The sequence below is a fragment of the Microcebus murinus genome, chromosome 14, assembly GCF_040939455.1.
Source record: "Microcebus murinus isolate Inina chromosome 14, M.murinus_Inina_mat1.0, whole genome shotgun sequence".
Classification (NCBI taxonomy): domain Eukaryota; kingdom Metazoa; phylum Chordata; class Mammalia; order Primates; family Cheirogaleidae; genus Microcebus; species Microcebus murinus.
Window position 1 is genome coordinate 79796383 of NC_134117.1, and position 20231 is coordinate 79816613.

At 38.2% G+C, this 20231-nt stretch overlaps 1 protein-coding gene and 1 non-coding gene across 4 annotated transcripts in view; one reads left to right on the plus strand and one right to left on the minus strand.

The window, feature by feature from the left end:
- Positions 1–1201: 1201 nt before the first annotated feature.
- On the plus strand, positions 1202–1305 carry LOC142875777 (U6 spliceosomal RNA). Its single transcript, XR_012923067.1, has one exon. It is a non-coding gene; the product is annotated as a U6 spliceosomal RNA (small nuclear RNA).
- A 674-nt stretch (positions 1306–1979) lies between these two features.
- Positions 1980–20231, minus strand: part of LOC105879010 (BMS1 ribosome biogenesis factor) — a 66993-nt gene continuing 48741 nt past the window's right edge. For all 3 annotated transcript variants that reach the window (XM_012778945.3, XM_020280437.2, XM_076010346.1), the window contains exons 14-23: positions 19102–19175; positions 18293–18469; positions 15683–15871; positions 15414–15594; positions 15146–15204; positions 14242–14364; positions 13155–13302; positions 12631–12806; positions 2969–3130; positions 1980–2500 (exon numbers count right to left, since the gene is read on the minus strand). In XM_012778945.3, the coding sequence (XP_012634399.3) occupies positions 2270–2500; positions 2969–3130; positions 12631–12806; positions 13155–13302; positions 14242–14364; positions 15146–15204; positions 15414–15594; positions 15683–15871; positions 18293–18469; positions 19102–19175 (1520 nt within the window). In that variant the 3' untranslated portion in view covers positions 1980–2269. The remainder of the gene's footprint in view (positions 2501–2968; positions 3131–12630; positions 12807–13154; positions 13303–14241; positions 14365–15145; positions 15205–15413; positions 15595–15682; positions 15872–18292; positions 18470–19101; positions 19176–20231) is intronic.

Below are 20231 nucleotides of genomic sequence, written 5' to 3' on the forward strand. Positions count from 1 at the left end.
CTGGGCTGGTGTCCTTAGGTCTCTCTACCCGCTGGGGAGCCCACCAGCAGTCCGAGATTCAAGGGAGGGTATAGCTAACCACTTCACCTACCCTTGCCGCTGGTCTCTGGTCTGCTCTGGAGGTCTCTGCTTCCAGTTCTCCTCGGCTACTTCCTCCCGTGGAGTCTCCCGTGGTCTCAGGTACCACTCCTTCCGTCCCTTGTCCGATGTTTGCTCATTTTCTTGCTTCTTTCTTCTAAATTCTGCTAGAATCTGTCTTTTCTGCAGAGACACCTCTGTCTGGCGATGTTTCTCATCCGCCATCTTGCTTCTCCCCAATTTCGTTTTAAACAACCTTGATGTACAAACTTCTCATTTCCCTTGCTCTCCAAATATGATGAACTAAGATTTTTAATGTTAGCAGATATAATTACACATACATTATACTGTCTTTAGAAAAGACAATTATCTGCAACTGTGCTTAAACATTATTTCCCCCATTACTAAAGAATTTCACTTTTGGCTAAAATATGAGACTATACAATTATATATGCTTTATTATTTGCAATGCTTACTCTTTTAACAAATTTACTTGTATAATCTTATATAATACACTTTTTTTTCTCATTTGTGGATTCAAGTTATTATCTGGAAACATTTCTTTAGCCCCTAAGACCCTTTTAAAGTTAGGTTTCATCTGTTCTGAAGGACCCTGTAAAAGCTACCTTAGCTGCAAAACATGGTATGACTTAGAGTTCCTTGTATATTTTTAATTGAATTATAGTTTCATATTTCAAACTACAGTATCAATTATGCTATAACAATTATGCTATGTATATAACAAAAATTAGTTTTCAATTATTTTATAATTTTTATGGGTCTATTATGTATCAATCCCAGACCTATCAGTACACTGGATGCTGATATTCATAACTGCTCCTAAGGAACAAAGGAAAATTTACACGCAGAGTTCATTCCTTAGTAGTTCATTACTCTGGGCACATTCTGACTGTCCCTTCCTAGGTAGAGTGAGCCCTGGCAGAATTCTCACATTTCCATCACTTGTTATAGAGACACAAGGCTGAGCACTCAACCAATGATAGTTTTAGGTTTTTATAATCCTCTCAGACTAGGCCAATTGTGCACAACCCTCTTAGGAAACCCACTGGTTGGCCTCAGGTAAATTTTCTTTGGTCCATATGATGTTTTAAAAGGCAGTGTGGCGCTCACATTGGCAGCACACATACTAAAATTGGAACGATACAGAGATTAACATGGCCTCTATACAAAGATGACATGCAAATCCACGAAGCAGCCCATATTTTTACACACACACACACACGTGTGTGCGCATGTGTATGCCTACATACAGGAAATTTGAGCAAAATCAGTGGATTACATCAAGGTCAATATCCTGACTGTGATATTTGCAAAACATTAGCATTGGGAGAAAATAGGCAAAGTGTACAACTATATGTGAATTTTTGGTTATATCATATAGGATTAGATCATGTGTGATTATGTTAATATATAATCATAAAATATATACACCCTATACATAATAGTATGATTACATCAATAAAAGGTTCCATTAAAGAAGGGCAATGTAGGTAGGCAGGTATAATTCATGAGCATAATAAGAGCCGTCTGCTTCATTAATATATATTAATACTATTTCCTTGGTCTCTGTATCTGAGATAGCAATCTCCTGGTCTAAAGTTTTAAATAAGTATTTACAGCTACCTAGCTATTATACTAATATGTAAAACATATGAAATATGATGTAAAATGTCCATTAGAGTCAATTATCAAAGAAGACAACAACAGACCAAAAAACAAAAACCACCACACACCCTTCTCTAAAATTTTACATTAAAGCTTAGGGTTCAGGTAAACATTTCTTTCCCTTCTGGAAGACTACTCCTAAAGGTGGTAGAATAAACAACTATCCACAGTTAACTGTCAGGCATTCATCCCTAATGAAAACTACTAAGCCAAAATTAACAGAAAAAGATTTTAATGATATCTTTGTAGCACAAAATAATTAAACTGAGATAGGTAGAGGAAAGTAAGAGAATTCATATAACCATAGCTGAGAATGAACATGTGTCCTACCAGTGCTGTCTCCTCCCTCCTCCACTCTTCCTCTCAAAGGCACAGTCGGGGTGATGTATCCCACAAAGATGTCTCTCTGGGGCTCTGGCCCCCTGACTTGCTATTTACAAGCATGGTGATATTTGAAACCATCTGTCTCTGCAGATCCAGAGGACAGCCCCTCCCTTCCGAAGGCTCACTTCAATTGTTCCTCAGCCCCCTTCAGACTGGACTGCTGATTTCTTCTTTCCTTCTGACCCTGAATTCGGAAGAGCTTCTTCCTGAGGTCCTTCTGTCGCTTCAGCTTCTCCTCCTCCTCCTTCTGCTTTTCTTGGAAGTGCTCTTTATTGTGCAGGTGCCGCTGCTGTTTGGTCTTCTTCATCTTCTGGCTGTGCACTGTACTCAGAGCATCCAGCAGTGCAAGGATCTGACAAGACAGACACAGAATATTCCCACAGTCACGGCATGCTTGCATTCCATGTTTCAGTGGCTAACACCTTGGCTGATGGTATCAAAACTAAAGGCAATTCATGATCCACATAAATATTAACTCAGTGAAAACCACCCTCACCCAGGAAATCACAATAGGCATGGAGATACATGTGTGAGTGTATTTTACCTTTACCACAAAAGCACCTTGGTTAATCACTCTGTGGATACTGTGTGCAGCTAGTGAGGACAGAGCGGTTCCCTAGATATGTGCCTGTTACTCCTTATTAAAATGCACAGGGACTCTGGCCCTTCCTCTAACTTCCAATCCTATTGCCTTGAATAACTCTGGCCCTTACCCTTTTCTTGATGAAACCGAGAATGTAGTAGAAATGCCAAGTGTGCTACTAAGAGCACTATTTTCATAACTAAATGCAACATGTGCTAAGCCACCTGGCGACAGTACCTTCCTTTCGTGAGGTTCACGTATGACGGCCGGTCTCCTCCTGTCCTTCGGCACTTTGCCTGCCTTTGCTTGGGTCTTGGGCTTGTTCTTAAATGGCAATGCCTTCTGCAAAGCTTTTGGAATGTGCAATGAATTAAAATGTTTCTTTTGCCTCAGAACTGGCTAAAAAGAAAAAGAAAACAAAGACTGTGACATATATAAACTATGATATATGTACTATGTGCATTTAAAACTTTTGCATAAAATCTCATTAACTTTTCCAGAAGATCAGTAAGACTAGTCTGCTGTCCCTCAGAAACCAGGACTCAATCATTCATCAAATACAGACCACCTCAGTGAACATTCACAACTCTAAGCAAACAGAGGAACAGATTATATTTATTTATAACTTCCAAAAAATCAACTGTGCCCATTTCTTTGGCATGGAACTATGGGGTCTCAACAGAGCAAACTGAACAGATCCAAAGTTTTTGTTTGTTTGGTTTAGAGACAGGGTCTCACTCTGTCACCCAGGCTGGAGTGCAGTGGCACAATCATAGGTCACTACAGCCTCGAACTCCTGGGCTCAAGGGATCCTCCTGCCTCAGCCTTCCAAGTAGCTGGACTACAGGTGCCCACACCCAGCTAATTGCTCTATTTTCTGTAGAAAGGGGGTCTCACTCTTGCTCAAGCTGGTCTCAAACTCCTGACCTCAAGCAATCGTCCTGCATTGGCTTCCAAAGTTTCTTTTAATGGAAAATTCAGGGCATTTATCTTTGGAGCACTGTAGTGGTTGTTTTCCACCCTGACAAGAATAATCTAGCTTTTCATCTCGACTATCAAACTCTCTTGATTTAAGGACAGAGTTCTTCCTCTAATCAGTAGCCAAAGTGTCCCCATCTCTGGTTCTAATTAAGAAGTTTAACTTTATTCTGTTTCTAATAGAAAGCTGGCTGAAAAAAAGTAAGATTCAAACAATAGATGAAGGCAAAATGTTTTATACTGAATTTTCAAGGTAATCTAAATTCCGTTTAAATTATGCAAAATGACAAATATTCAGAAGCACTGTTAAAGTGGCAAGTTTTGCCCTTGGCCTTTACAAGGTCAGCATCAACTATATACAGAATATTTCTCTTATGTCTTTAAATTTATTATTAAAGACATCATCCACAATAATATTCAAAATTGTCTATTAAGAAACCCAAATTGCTTTAAAAAACTCAGAGAAATGTTCTCACAAAAGTATAAGCACTGCACCTGGATAATTAATGGTACCACATCTTGAAGTATACTTGAATAAAAATTCATGTAAGTTGAACCAAAATTTTATTAACTATTTTATAGAAAGAATAATGCCTGCTGACTTCCGTTTCTAGCAGAAGAACAGAATGAAACCTCAAACTACCATCTTATTACAAAACAACTGAATAAAATCCTGGATTAAAACAAATAAATCTTTTCAAATGCATTGTTAAGCTGTGAAGAAAGTAATGAACTTCTGAGACCAAAATCTAAATGAAAGTGGGAATCCAGACAGGGACTGAAAACCTAAAATAAAACAATACTGACTGGCCAACTATTGGCAAGGCAGTGGAAGGATGAGCACTCTATGGAGCTACGGGTCGAGGCTAAGCCGCTGTGACTCCAGAATGAGCACAGGCCTCCTGCACTGAAGCTGAGTGCACACACCCTAGAGCCCGCAACTCACCCCTGGGGATCTTCTAACAGAAGTGTGTGCACCAAAGAGCTCACACACCCAAGACCTAGTGTTCAGGGCAGCGTTATAATGGCCAAGAAATGGAAATCATTTCTATCCATCAATGGATAAACTATGACACTGTCACATAATGGAACTCAACAATAATAATAAATGAATATCTGCCATATACAAGAATATGGCTGATGCCTATAAAATCGAGTCAAAGAAGCTAGGAAAAATAGTATGTGCTATATTTTAGAAAACTCAAAATCAGGCAAAACTAATCTATATGTCAGGAGTTGCGACAGTGGCTATCATCGAGGAGGAGCTCATAGTGATTGGGAGAAGGGGCTTCTGGTATGCTGGTAATTCTATTGCTTGGTCCAGGGCATGGCAGCTTCAGTGTGCTACAATTCACTGAGCTGTACACTTACGATTTGGATATTTTTCTGTATGTTAACATTTCAATAAAAAGTTTACTAAAACATTAAAAATTTAATTAAAACCCATATTCCTTCAATAAATATGAGCACATTAACATTTTTAAAATAAATGTATATGGTGGGGGGGAAAAGCTCAAAAGAGTATAAAGTTCAAAAAAGGATACAATGAAAAGTTTAACAGGGAGTGATGTCAGCAAGATGCCAACCAGAATCCTCTTGTGCTTGTCCCCCCACCACAAGGACAACCAAAGCAACAAATAAACAACTATATTTTGATGAAAATAACCAAAGGAGAGTGCCAGCACATCAAAGGGGTGGCAAAAATCTGGCAGAACACAGAAACCAGGACGGTCACATAAAGAAGGGAAGGAAGCAACATGCCTCTGGCCTGGCATCTCTCAGTCAGGATCAGCTTGAACCTAGAGGACTGCTCCCTATAGGGACAAGGTAAGCAAGAGGACCTCAGCACTCCCTACAAGTGCTAACAGAGCCACCTGGAGTCCAGACAGCAGTCCAGACAGCTGTGCTTCCCCCAAAACCCATGCTGCAGTGCACTATGCCATCTTGGACCTAGAAACTCTGCAGGAGTGTGTCCTGCTGCAGGGGTAAATAGCCACTGCACCCTTCCATCCCTGAGGCTTTCTCACCCCATACCACCCCAACCTGGTGGTCCACCACCCCCGAGCTGCTGATACACTGTCTTAGTCCATTCAGTGCTGCTATAAAATACCTGAGATTGGGTACTTTATTTTAAAAAGATGTTTATTTGGCTCACAATTCTGGTGACTGGAAAGTCCAAGACCCGGGAGCCCATCTGTGAGGCTCTCATACTGCTTCAATTCATTGCAGAAAGTGGAAAGGGAAACAGATGCATGCAAAGAGATTACATAGCAAAGAGAAGAAGCAAGAGAGAGTCTAGGAAGCTGAACTCACATTTATAACATTGCACTCTCTGATAACTAATCGCTGGCACAATATATTCATGAAGGATCTGCCCCATGACTCAAACATTTCCCACTAGGTCACACCTCCCAAACACCACCACATTGAGAATCATTTCAATTTAAGTTTTGGCAGGGACAAACCACACCCAAACCACAGCATACATCCTATCCTGAGGGGCCAGGCTGCCATGCTCAGCCCCTCAGGGCCAGAATTGACTTGGCACCCTACCTCCTAGTAAATCTGTGCCTTGGTCATCCAGAGCAGTCACACTCCCTGGCACCAGAGCTGAAGCAGTACCCCACTTCATAAAGAACAGGTGCTCTGGCTGAGCCAATGTGCCACCCTATATCCCAGGGAAACAAAGCATTGGCTGAGCTGGTGTACCCTGCCCTTCTGGACAAACAACTACAGCACCCTGCTCCCTGGAACTGAACTGACCCTACAATCTAAACTGCTGAGGCACCCTGACTCCTCAGGGAGTAAAATGGTTGCTGTGCTGCACCCTACCTTCCTAGAGCCCAAGCCACAGCCACACTCTGCTGTTCCTGAGTACTTCCTGATGCTGCATCTGGCCTCACAGAGCCCAAGATACTGCCATATCCCTCCATTGCAGGGTCCAAAGGCACTACTATGTGGTGCCTCGTCCCCTGGGACGTATGTTACCACTATGCCCTACTGGCTCCAGTTTCCAAATTGCAGCTGTGCCCTACAATCTAGGGCCTGAAATTCCAGAGCACACTTTCCCAGGGCCAGGCCAGTACTGTGTCCTGCCCCCAGGATCAAAGTCATAGCTGCAACCCAGCTCTGTAGGCCTAAGCAGCTGGAGTCTACCTCAGAGCCAAAGGCCCCAGCTTTGTGGGATACATGCATCTACCTGTGCCTTGGAGTGAACCTGTGTCCCAAATCCCAGGTGCCACAGCAGGTTCACAAGACCCTAAGCCCAGGACCTGGACTCCACAGCTGCTCTGGGCACTGCTCTGGGCAGCTGCCCTGGAACCCAACACCACTGCAGCTACTTGTGGGTCATGTCAGATCCAACGCCCAGAAGGATCACCTAAGACTCTCATTGTGGGGAAAATGAGAATAAGAAGACCCTAAAAGCCTGTGACACTGAGGACTCTAACAGCACACACTGCCACAAACTCCTTCAGCCTAACTAAACCTCTGAGGCACCAGCCGTCATAGCTGATGTTAATCGCAGCTGAAGAATTTGCACAGAGGCAGATTCTGTACAGATGCAGATCCCATTGCATCCACTTGGAACCTAAGCCATGGCATCCTTCCAACCTGCACCCAAAGACCTCTGTGGGACAAAAGTCTCTCCCTAGGAAATACGCTCTGTAAAGTTTGGAAGACGTGACTATTCTATCAGATTTGCAGACATCAATGCAGGTGGATAGGAAACATGACACTGCTGAAGGATCACAGTAATTCTCTAGTAACTCATTCCAAAGAAACAAAAATTTACAAATTGCCTGAAAAGGAATTAAAAATAAGGATCTTAAGGAAACTCAGTGAGATACATGAGAATACAAAGAGATATTTCAATGAAATCAGAAAAATAATTAGTGATCTGAAAAAGAAATTCAACAGAAATAGAAATCATTAAAAAAAAACAACAACAAACTGAAATCTTAGAGCTATAAGAATTCAATGAATGAAATAAAGAATACAACAGAGTTTCAACATCAGACTAGATCATGCACAAGAAAGAACCTCTGAACTTGCAGACAAGTCTTTAGAAATAACCCAATCAGAAGTTGGGGGGGGGGCCTTGAAAAAAGCCTATTGAACTTATGAAACACCATTAAGTAAACAAATGTTTGCATTATTGAAGTGATGGAAAAAGGTACAGAAAGATTATTTAACAAAATAATTGCTGAAAATGTCACAAATCTTGGGAGAGATATGGACATCCATATTCAAGAAGCTCAAAGATCCCCAAACAGGTTGAACCCAAAGAGGTTCTCACTGAAGCACATTATAATCAAAATGTCTAAAGTCAAAGAGAAAGAGAATTTTAAAAGTAGCAAGAGAAAAGTATCAAGTCACATACAAGTCCCTATTGGATTATCAGTGAATGTCTAAACAGAAACCTTGCAGTCCAGGAGAGAATGGGATAATATAGATAGTCAAAGTACTGAAAGGAAAAAATCAAAAATTTGTCAACCAAGAATATTATACCCAGCAAAGCTGGCCTTCAGAAATGAAGGAAAAATAGCTTTCTAGAAAAACAAAAGCTGAGGGAATTTATCAACACTAGACCTGCATTACAAGAAATACTTAAGAGAATTCTTTGATGGAAATGAAAGGACGATAATTGCTGTCATAAAAACACATGAAAGCATAAAACATACTAGTAGAAGTAAATTTACAGTCAAATTCAGAATACTCCATTACTGTAATGGAGGTGTGTAAATGTTTCAAATCTCTAAGATGAAGATTAAAAGTCAAAATGGTCAAACATAACTATAGCTACAACAAATTGTTAAGAAATGAATATACAATATAAAAAATTATAAATTGTGGCATAAAAATATAAATTGTGAAGGGGAGGATAAAAGTCTAGAGCATTTGTACGTGACCAAAATTAAATTGTTATTGACTTAAAGTTGTCTATTATAACCATAGGATGTTTTATGTAGGCCCTCAGAGTAACCTCAAAGCAAAAAACTACAGTAGATACATAAACAAGAGACAGAAATCAAAGCTTACCACTACAGAAAATCATCAAATCCCAAAAGTATACAATAAGAAAGGATGGAAAGAACAAAGAATACCAAACCACCAGAAAACAATTACAAAATGCAGAAGTAAGTCCTTACCTATCCATAATAACCTTGAATGTAGATGGATTAAACTCTCCAATCAAAAGAGAGAGTGGCTGAGTGAGTTTTTTAAAAAGTCAACTATATGCTGCCAACAAGAGACCCATTTTAGCTTTAGAAACATATATAAGCTAAAAGTGAAGTGATGAAAACAGATATTCCACGCAAACAGTAATCAAAAGAGAGCAGGGGTAGCTTCAAGTCAGCTTCAAATAGCCTTCAAGTAAAAAACCGTTACAAAAGGCAAAGGAGGTCATTATTTAATGATAAAGGTTCAATTTATCAGGAGGACATAACAATTGTAAATATATATGCACCCAACATCAAAGCACCTAAATGTATATAGCAAATATTAGTGGACATGAAGCAAGAAATACACAGCAATACAATACTAGGGGACTCCAATATCCCACTTTCAATGATCAACCAGATAGAAAATTAATAAGGAAATACTACATTTGATCTGCACTTCAAACCAAATATTCCTACAGACTTACATAAAACTTTCCATCCAACAGCAGCAGAATATACATTAAATATTCCCCAGGATAGACCATACGTTAGGTCATAAAACAAGTTTAAACAAATTCAAGAAGACTGAAATCACATCTAGTATTGTTTCCAACCACAACTGTATAAAACAAGAAATCAGTAACAGGAGGAATCTTGAAAAATTTAGAATATGTAGAAATTAAACAACATGCTCCTGAACAACCAATGGATCAAAGAATAAATCAAAAGAGAAATTAAAAATATCTTAGGCAAACAACAATGGAAACACAACATATCAAAACCTATAGGATGCATTAAAAATAGTTCCAAGAGGAAAGTTTATAGCAAGAAATGCCTACATTAAAAAAAGAAAGAAAGATCCCAAATAAAGAGCCTAATATTACATCTCAAGAAACTAGAAAAAGAACAAAATAAACCCAACATTAGCAGAATGAAGAAAAGAATAAAGATCAGAGCAGAAATAAATCAAATAGATATAACAGAAAAACCATGGAGGGAGGAAAAATCAATAAAACCAAGAGTTGATTCTTTAAAAAATAAACAAGAATTGGAAAATATCTAGCTAGATAAAGAAAAAAAGACTCAAATAAATAAAATCAGAAATGAAAGTGGAGACATTACAACAGACGCCTAAGAAATAAAAAGGATCACAAAGGACTATTATGAACAATTATATGCCAACAAATTGGATAACCTAGAAGAATTGGATAAATTCCTAGAAAAATAACACCTGCCAGATTTAATTAGGAAGAAACAGAAACAGAAGCTTGAACAGAACAATAACAAAAAAGGCCTTCTAACAAAGAGAAGCTCAGGACCAGGTGGTTTCATGACTCAATTCTACCAAATATTCCAAGAAGAATTATTACCAATACTTCTTAAAACCTTCCAAAAACAGAGCTAGAGGAAATATTTCTGAACACATTTTACTAAGCCAGCATCACCTGTTATACCTAAGCCAGACAAAGAAACCACAATAAACTATAGCCTGATACCTCTGATAAATCAAACACTGATACAAAAATCCTCAATAAAATATTAGCAAATGGAATTCAACAACACATCAAAAATCAAGTGGGATTTATCCCCAGCATTCAAGATTGGTTAAGCACATGTAAATCAATCAACGTGATACATCAGATTAACAGAATGAAAGATAAAAACCACATGATCATCTCAACTGATGCAGAAAAAGCATTTGACAAAGTTCTGCATCCTTTCTTGATAAAAACTCTTAACAGTACAGGTATAGAAGGAAAGTTCCTCAACATGATAAAGGCTATTTATAAAAAACCCACAGCTAACATAATAATCAATGGGGAACAACTGAAAGCTTTTCTACTAAGATTGAGTGCAAGACAGGGATACCCACTCTCATCATTTTTATTCAACACAGTACTAGAAGTACTAGCAAGAGCAACCAGACAAGAAAAAATAACAAAAAACAAAAAGCATCCAAATCAGAAAAAAAAAAAGTAAAATTATCTCTATTTGCAGATGACATGATCCTCTACATAAGAAAATCCAAAGATTCCACAAAAAACCTTATCAGAACTAATAAATGAATTCAGTAAAGTTGCAAGATATTAATACAAAACCAACATAAAAATCAGTAGCATTTCTATGTACAAATAATATTATACTTAGCTGAAAAATAAATCAAGAAAACAATCCTATTTACAACAACATCAAAAAAATTAAAATATTTAAGAATAAATTTAGCAAAGGGGGTGAAAGATATGAACACTGAAAACTATAAAACACCAATGAAAGAAACTTAATAATACACAAATAAATAAAAATATCCTATGTTTGTAGATTGGAAGAATTAATATTGTTAAAATGTCCATACTACCCAAAGCAAATAGAAAGATTTAATGAAATCCCTATCAAAAGTCCAATGGCATTCTTCACAGAAATAGAAAAAACAATCCTAAAATTCATACAGAACAACAAAAACCCCAAACCACCAATGCAATAGTGAGAAAAACAAAGTTGGAGGTATCACGTTTCCTGATTTAAAATTATATTACAAAGCTATAATGAAAACTGTATTGTATTGGCATAAAAACAGAAACACAGGCCAATGGAACAGAACAGAGAGCATGTAAATAAATCCAAATACATTTCATAGCAACTAATTTTTCACAAGGACAACCAAGAGGACACAATGGGGAAGGAATCTCTTTAATAAATGGTGCTGGGGGAACTAGATTTCCACATGCAATGAAAATGGACCTTTATCTTACACCATATATAAAAATCAACTCAAAATGGATGCAAGACCTAAATAAGACCTGAAGCCATAAAACTCTTACAAAAGAACATAGGAGAAAATCCCCTTGACCTTGGCAATGATTTTTGGATATCACACCAAAAGCCAGGCTATAAATTGAAAAATAAATAAGGACTATATCAAACTAAAAAGCTTCTGCACAGCAAAATAAACAAATCATCACAGCAAAATGAAAAGGCAACGTAAAAAGAAAAAGAAAAAGAAAAGAAAAGAAAAGAAAAGAAAAGAAAAGAAAAGAAAAGAAAAGAAAAGAAAAGAAAAGAAAAGAAAAGAAAAGAAAAGGCAACCTATAGGATGGAAAAACGTGTGTGAAAACCACATATCTGATAAAGGGTTAATATCCAAAATCTATAAAGAACTCTTACAAACTGTTTTAATAGCAGAAAAATAACCCAATTAAAAAATGGGTAAAGGATCTGAACAGACATTTCTCCAAAGAAGAAATAAAAATGACCAACAGAAAATGGGGAGAATAAAGTAAAAAATATATAAAGTAGATATGTAAGATGAACAAGTCTAGAAATCTAATGTACAAGAAGACTATAGTTAATAAAAATGTATTCTATTGGGGATTTTTGTTAAATATGTACATTTTAGCTGCTCCTGTCACACAAAAAAAGTAACTATGGGAAATAGCAGATATGTTAAGTTGCTTCACGATAGTAACCATTTACTATCTATGTTTTCTATATCATGTTGTAAACTGCAAATATATACAAAATTTATTTTTTAAAAAAGTTTAAGTCTACTTTTCAATCCAGAAAAAAAACCCACTATTACCATTTTTTCATGTTCCTTTTCCAAAATATTCGATGAATATACAACTGTTCAAATTTAATGTTAGATTTTATACTTTAAATTTCAAATCACGTAAGATATTACATATAAAAACCTCTGTCTGACTCCCTATCTGTAAGAGCAGATGCTGTCATCTGCATTAACACACACACAACCTGTACCTTATACAGAGAATCCTTGTTGGGCTTTAGTCTGATGCCGTGGGCAAGCCTAAGTTGACCTGTTGTTCGCATCCCTGACCAGGTGTCTTTCTCACCCACTGGTTTCAACAAAGATGTTACAGGGTTATAGAAGGCTGGCATGGAGACAGGATACCACGTTCGCATGAAGACAATATCTGGAAGGAGAAGAAATTAACTTTTAACATTTTCAAAAGAGATTCATATCCATTTTGCCAAGGAAAAAAACCCAAAATTTCACCACAAACTTCTATACCTCGTTGCACAGTACTTGAAGAGGGACTTCACTAAGTAAATTACTCATCTATCACAGCACTTTTACTGAGGGTGACCAAGGGGCTGCAGGCGCAACGTGAATGATCACACTGCATAACGTACTCTGACCAGGGAGAGCTGGAACTGACTCTGACTTTCTAGAGATTCAAACTCCAACCTCTACTCAACTCTGGCTAGAAAACAATAATGAATAGTCACACAATCTGGAACACGCCACAAAGGATATCTACCACTCATCAGCAACTTATCCTCGAAGGTGGCCCGGAAAGCTCCTTCTGGAGCCCGGAGTGCTTTCTTGATCTGTCCCCTTATTCCACTGACAGTTCGAATCACAGCACCTTCAAATTTGGCCACTTCCAAGGTAGAATTAAACATTCCCTACAGGCATATAAAAATAAAAATACAAACACATAGAATCATATATTTTACCTCTATGTTCATAAATATAGCCTTGGTTGAAAAAAAAGAACAATTAATTTAAGGATGATATAATAATCAAAATGTATTTTGCCCCCTAAAAGTGAAATTATTACCTCAGAAAGAATACAACTCTATATTATTTTCCCCAAAATAACATTAATCAAGACTCTACTGTGGGCTCATTAGCATACTCATCACTGGTTTCTCTGTAGAAGAGAAAGTCAAAGAAGTATTTATTAGACTGAACCAGCCCAGGTAGCCTTTGCTGGCACCTCACAGGTTGGACTGCAGCTCATATCCAATTACTTAGGTGCATGCACTTATAAACTAAAAAGAGCTAGACAAACGCTGGTGGTATTATTAGGTTATAATAAAAGAACCTTTTATGATCTTAACCCTGTTTTTAATGGAAACATCCCCCCCTAATGAAATTTTCAATAAAAGCTGCTCAAACTAATCTCCCAAAATACTGCAGAACAGTGTGTCCATTTCTCTGCACTCTTGCCAAGTTTTCTATAAATTGCTTTGTCTATTTTTCTACTGAATGGTTAAACATATGATTTTTTCTCCTTTCTTAACACAAACCAAAAAAGTAGAAAATAAAACCCAGTGGATGAAATTACATATTTTCAATATCAGTTCTGCGGCAGCTTCACATGGGAGCAATAAGCAATAGCCTCAATTATTAAATATGTTTTACTTCACCTTAAGATTTTTCAGCACATTTAAGTAACACGGAGACTAACATAAAAGAGTAAATGAAACAATATTAAAGATCCAGTTTATAAAAGATTTCAAATACTTTTCTAAAAACATTAGACCCATAATTTAGAGTATTTCATTCCTCCTTTAACAATATATTCATTTATAAATATGGGAATATGGAGATATACAGACCTTAATAAATGAAGTGTTCTTGAAAATTTTATATGGAAAACCAGTTAGCTTTAATTTCTTCACAATTTTTATGGACTTATCCAGATCAAGGACAACTCCTGTGGCAGCTATCCGGAAATCAGGCTAAAAGGAACCCCAAAATTTGAATATAGGAATAATATCAGCAAGACAAAACTACAATTGTCTGTGATACAATAAATCACCAAAGTGTACTTCACTTACAATCAGTTAAGAAAGAATAAGAGAGAACATCTGAACATGAAACACAGCATTTTAACAGAAGCAATCTAAAATGTTAATACTGGTAAGCCAAACTAATGATGATGACTTGAGTACTTTCCTGAGAGTCATTTCATAAGAACTTAATTTCACAATCTATTTGGAATGAAATGGAAAATAAAAATACAGTTGCAATGTTTAAGAAGTTAAATTTTGGCCATCTAGGGCAGATTCCATCTGCTCATTATTTTGTTTTCTTCTCTTTTAAATGGGGCCAATAAAACTTGCTCTGATGGGTCAAATGAAGATGAGTGAACACACTTTGTTAAGCCAGCATGTCTAGGAGGGTCATGTCTAGCTGGTCTAGGATGATACGTATCCTCAGTACCCAGTATAGTGCTTATTAGCACATGATGAACACTGCGTAAGTACTTTCTTAGCTAAATACCTCCAAAAATGCACACTAAATTATCTTCGGTATCATTGTAATTCTTCTACTTCACCATATCTACTCCCATACCCTACTTAAAAGGATATAGGAAGATCAAAAGCAAAATGAAATTTACTTTATATTACACATTAAAAATGAGCAATCTTCAACTTAACATTTCATGTACATAATAATCCATATTCAAGATGCATTTCTGAAACAGAATCTATAAAGTAAATCATCCAAGGCAGTTACCATCATGTCACTGACAGACTGTATCGCCAAGAACCCAGTTCCCTGCGGAGTGACAGGACCTTAAAAGAAAATAGGAAAAAAGGAAATACAGTAAACCACAAATTCTGGATTCTGTCTTATATATATTTACTCCAACATTGCCCACCCCCCAAAAGGCAGAAAAATCTTATGAATTGGGATTTTATGAAAGGAAAAGAGCAAAGCTATAGTGATAACAGCCTAAAGGTTTAAATTAACCTATAAGCAAATTCTTCTAATCACATTTTACCCCAAAAGGTTGCTCCACAATGCATGTGCTGTGGGGTATATTTTAGAAGCCTTTGTCTTCCATTGTGGTCTTCAATATAATAAAGAGGTATGGTCTGAAACCTTCTCCATCCTACAGAGAAAATTATTGGATCTCGGGACTTGAGAATTTTCTTATACCAGCGATGTTTCTTCAGACGCATCTGAGAGAAGAGGAGAGTTCAGTAAGATGCCTGGTGCAGGCACATCCCAAGACCCTCAGCTGCTGAATGTGCAGCACAGGGCACCTACCTGCACATATCCGACACTGCCTTCGCTGTTGCCCAGACCACCCAGAATGACTGGGTAATGGGGGTCAAAATTCAGCACAAATTCACAGGGTACATTCTTAATCTCAATTCGGACATACATCCCAGGTCGAAAACCCTCATATTGAACTCTGGCTTCATCATCTTGATCTTCAAATTCTGCCCGATTAAGCTGTGTGTAAGGGGGAAAATTCATAATGCCGTTATTAATATTAAAAAAATGAGTACTCCCTAAGTAAGCCATGGATAGAATTATTTAGCCTTAACATATTAAAAATAACATAAATTATTTTTATATTTTATACAAATTTTATCCCTACAATTTGTTCAGAATACGTCCCAACTGTTTTCTTCTCAGTTGCTCCAACATACAGCAAATGTAAACAGCTCTGAGAGGAGCCCTGAATGTCCACACTCAAAGCTTCTCCAGTCCATGCCTTCTTTTCTTACTCTCCAAACAATTATTTCATTCTTTTTCTCGTCCTTAAACACCCAACACCTCCTCCCTCATTCTCACTCTCACCTGATGCCTGTTTCCTAACTTACCTGAAAACCTAAAGAACTCCCACTATGAATCCTGTACCAGGGTTTACACCTGTATCCAGACTCTGCGCTGCCAGATAGGGTAGCTATGTGTGGATATTTAAATTAAAATTAAATAATATTTAAAATTCAGTTCCTCAATCACACTTGCCACACTGCAAGTGGTCAACACCAACACGTGGCCAGTGGCTATGATATTGGACAGCACAGATATGCATGTCCATGAAGGCAGAAAGTTCCACCTGGCAGCTCTAGCTTAGATTATTTATCCATGCCACTACTTAATGCCAAACTAAAGCACACTACATACCAACCATTCTTGTTGGACTTTATTCCATCATACCTTCCCTCTGTTATTTCTCTCATCTTAAAACCTTCTTTTGACTCCACTTCCTCTATCAACCTCTGCTCCATTTCTCTGCTTCCTTCTGCAGCAAACCCCACAAATGTTCTCTACAGTAGCAGTCTCCAGTTCCTTTGCTCCCATTCTCTTAAATCCACGAGAATTGGACTTTCACTCACCACTCTATGAAAATGCTTGTCAAGGTACTAAAGGCCTCCACATTGCTATTCCAGTGGTTAGTTCTGTCTGCATCATGGTCAACAAACAGAACTGAGCAATGTTTCACCTCCTTCTACAGCTGGCTTCCAGCATGCCTGGCATTCTCTGGAGATTTCTTCTCCCTCTTGGGCACTCCTTGGGTCCCACTGATGCTACCTCCTCTCACCCACAGTCCTGCTCTGCCTGCCCCATCTCTGCACTCACTCCCCAAGCCATCTTATGGCTTTTAAGAAGCCATCTATATGCTGAGGACAGTACAGCTGAGTCTCTCTCCAGACTTGACACTCCACTTGTCTGAACATACTTCAAACCTACCCAACCCCACAAATCATCTTCTCAGACAAGGCTGCACCAACTAGGGGCTTTCCTGCCTAACTAATAATAATCACTCCTTCCAGTAACTTCTACTCATCCTCATTTCCTCTCACACACCCCACATTTACTCCACTAGGAAATCCTACTGATTTAGCTTTCAAATAAAGTATATCCAGATGACTTTTTGTCTCGCCGCTACTGCCATCTCCCTGGTTTGCTCCACGTCACTGAACTTTTGCCAGAGCGATCCTTTCAACGGGAAGCCAATCGTGAATATCTGGCCTCTGCTCAAAACTGTCCAAGGGCCCCCCTTCACTGAGTGAAAATTCAAAGTCTTTTACAATGGTCCATAACGCTCTAAATAACCTTAAATTGTAAATGGGCTGAAGCAAAGACTTCAGAACTAGTTTTACATTTCTTATTCACATCTGTCAAAGATCAACACAGACTTGTAATCACTAAGTTAATGACTAATCAGCAGATACTTCTTTGACTAGATGAAGGCCAAGGTTGAGCAAAGCCTTTCAACGACATTTTCACAAATCATATATTTAATTTGTATGGTCCAGCTTACAGAGATGCTTGGTGGCCCCACTAACAAAGCACAACTCAGACACTCACTATCAACTGTAAACACATCTTTGTATCTCCTTCAGGGTGAGATCATCATCTTAAACAGCCTACTCAACACCCCCAGGCAGGAAGGCCACACTATCTCCCTTTATCTCCACATCTGACCTTATACTCAATATGTCCTTCTGAACTCTGACCAAGAAGGGCTTCCAGAAAACTTCCCCTGAATAGCACTGGTGTGTGCATAAGCCACACAGGCCACACATCAGGGAGCAGCAGCTGGAATGTAAAGCCAACACTTACACTGAAGTGATAATAGACTGTCTCAAATCACTACACTGTGAGATCCTCAAAAGTGACTACCATGTCTCAGTCACTTCTCCTTCATCTGCACCTAATGCTTAGTATAAAAAAATAGGTAATGATGTTTTTCTGGTGAACTTCTGACTGAAGGAGCAATTAGATCACCGTATGAATAAACACACTCACGTGCATCTTGACCCGGGAGTTATGATGAAAGACACAGAAGCAGGCCAGAAGCAGAGACCCAAACAAATTTAGGTCTGTTACAGCCTTGAAAAGAGACTAAGAGGAACTTACCTGTGCTTGTTTCTGCATTTCTCCTTTAAGATCATCAAAATATGTGCTTTCTCCTTCATCATATTCTGCATCAAACATCTCCTTCAGTTTTCTCTTCTTATCTAAATGCTTTTTCTTGGCATTTTCCTCTGCGTCGCAGTCAATTTCTTCCTTAATGTCTTTCTCTACATCTTCAATCTTAAATTTCCAAAAAAGAAAATTTTGTAAAGTTTATGGAGATCTTTTCTTTAATGATTAAAGCAGATTTTAAAAGTTCTATTTGAGCTGCAATAATCTTAGTTATGATCATACTGAATAAAACAAAACACAGCCTTTATCTCTAAATAAAATGGTACTGCTACAGAAGACAGACACCTGCATTATGATTAACTATCATTCCTTAATCTGGCTGGGAATGCCAAACAGGAATAAAAACAATAGTAAGTGTCCTCAACTCAGATGCTCCCAGACACTGTTCTAAAGAAGTCTTAGGGAGAACAGGGAATTTGCTTTTTTAAATGATAGTTAAATGTACGAAGAGAAAGATGATGGCAAAAGGAATGGTGGAGAGGAAGACCCAGGGGCTAAAACTTCCATGAATAAAAAATCATAAGAAATTTGGTAAATGAGTATGGCAAGAAAGGGTAGTAGGTGTCGTCAAAAGACCACAAATAAAAAATAAATAAATAAACTTTTATCTGTCCCCACATCTCTACACTTTAAGGAAGGAATCTATCTATCCAGTCTATAATCTTCACAGATAACAGGTAAGATTTGCATTTCTCAATATAAGCCTCTTGAGCTGACAGCCGGCCACAGCAAAGTCATACCTTGGTATCTAGGCCTGATTTTTTCTTGTGCACATCTCCTGTCTCCAGGTCTTCAAAATCGCCGTAGAGCTCCTCTGAGAAAAGAATATCCAAAGGGTCCTCTGTGAATGGGGCCTGTAAGAGCCACCAGGACCACCTGTCCAGGCAGACAGTGTGCTCTACATCACAACCTTAGTCTTGCTGTCTCCATTACCACATATACCATGAGGGCTCTGCACTTACAAAGGCTCTTTAAAAAATTGTTAGTATTTCATCATCTGTTTAGGTAAAGTAAATGGATCCAATCTACACTTCCATACTTTATTTCGAAATCCCACTTAGCCAACAGCTATTAATGGACACTCTAGACGAGAGAGACACAGAAGTGGCAGGCACAGGCTGGCAGGTGAGTCCCCAAAACCAACAGTTCAAAGAGTGAATAGAAAAGTCCTGGCTTGGCCGGGCGTGGTGACTCAGGCCTGTAATCCTAGCACTCTGGGATGCTGAGGTGGGAGGATGGCTTGAGGTCAAGAGTTACAGACCAGCCTGAGCAAAAGCAAGACCAGGTATGTACTAAAAATAAAAAAATTAGCTGGGCATGGTGGCATGGGCATGGTGGCATGTACCTGTGGTCCCAGCTACTTGGGAGGCTAAGGCGGGAGGATCACTTGAACCCAGGAGTTAGAGATTGCAGTGAGCTATGATCAATCACTCCACTGCATTCTAGCTGGGGTGATAGAGCGATACTCTCCCTCTCAAAACAAACAAACAAAAAAGCCCTGGCTTGATAACAGCATATAGGAAGAAGAGTCTTGAAGTGAGTTCAACATAACACAACTGTGTAAGACACCTAGGGAAAATCTCAGACTCTATAAAGTATAGGAATTAAAATAAAAGCCCCCAACAGCACCAGGCCCACAGGAAGTGCTCGTTCACTCAATTCATTCCTTCATTCATTTCTGGAGCTCAGTTATAGGTCCTACTCTTAAACAGACAAATTGAAACTCCTTTAGGAAGGCAACATTTAAAGAGGTATTAAAACATTTTAACATAAGATAGAACCAAAGAACTAGGCAGAAGATATAATAGATGGGAAGCTCCTATTTGTATAATAATAAAAATTTAAATTCCTGTGAACACTTTCGGGGCAA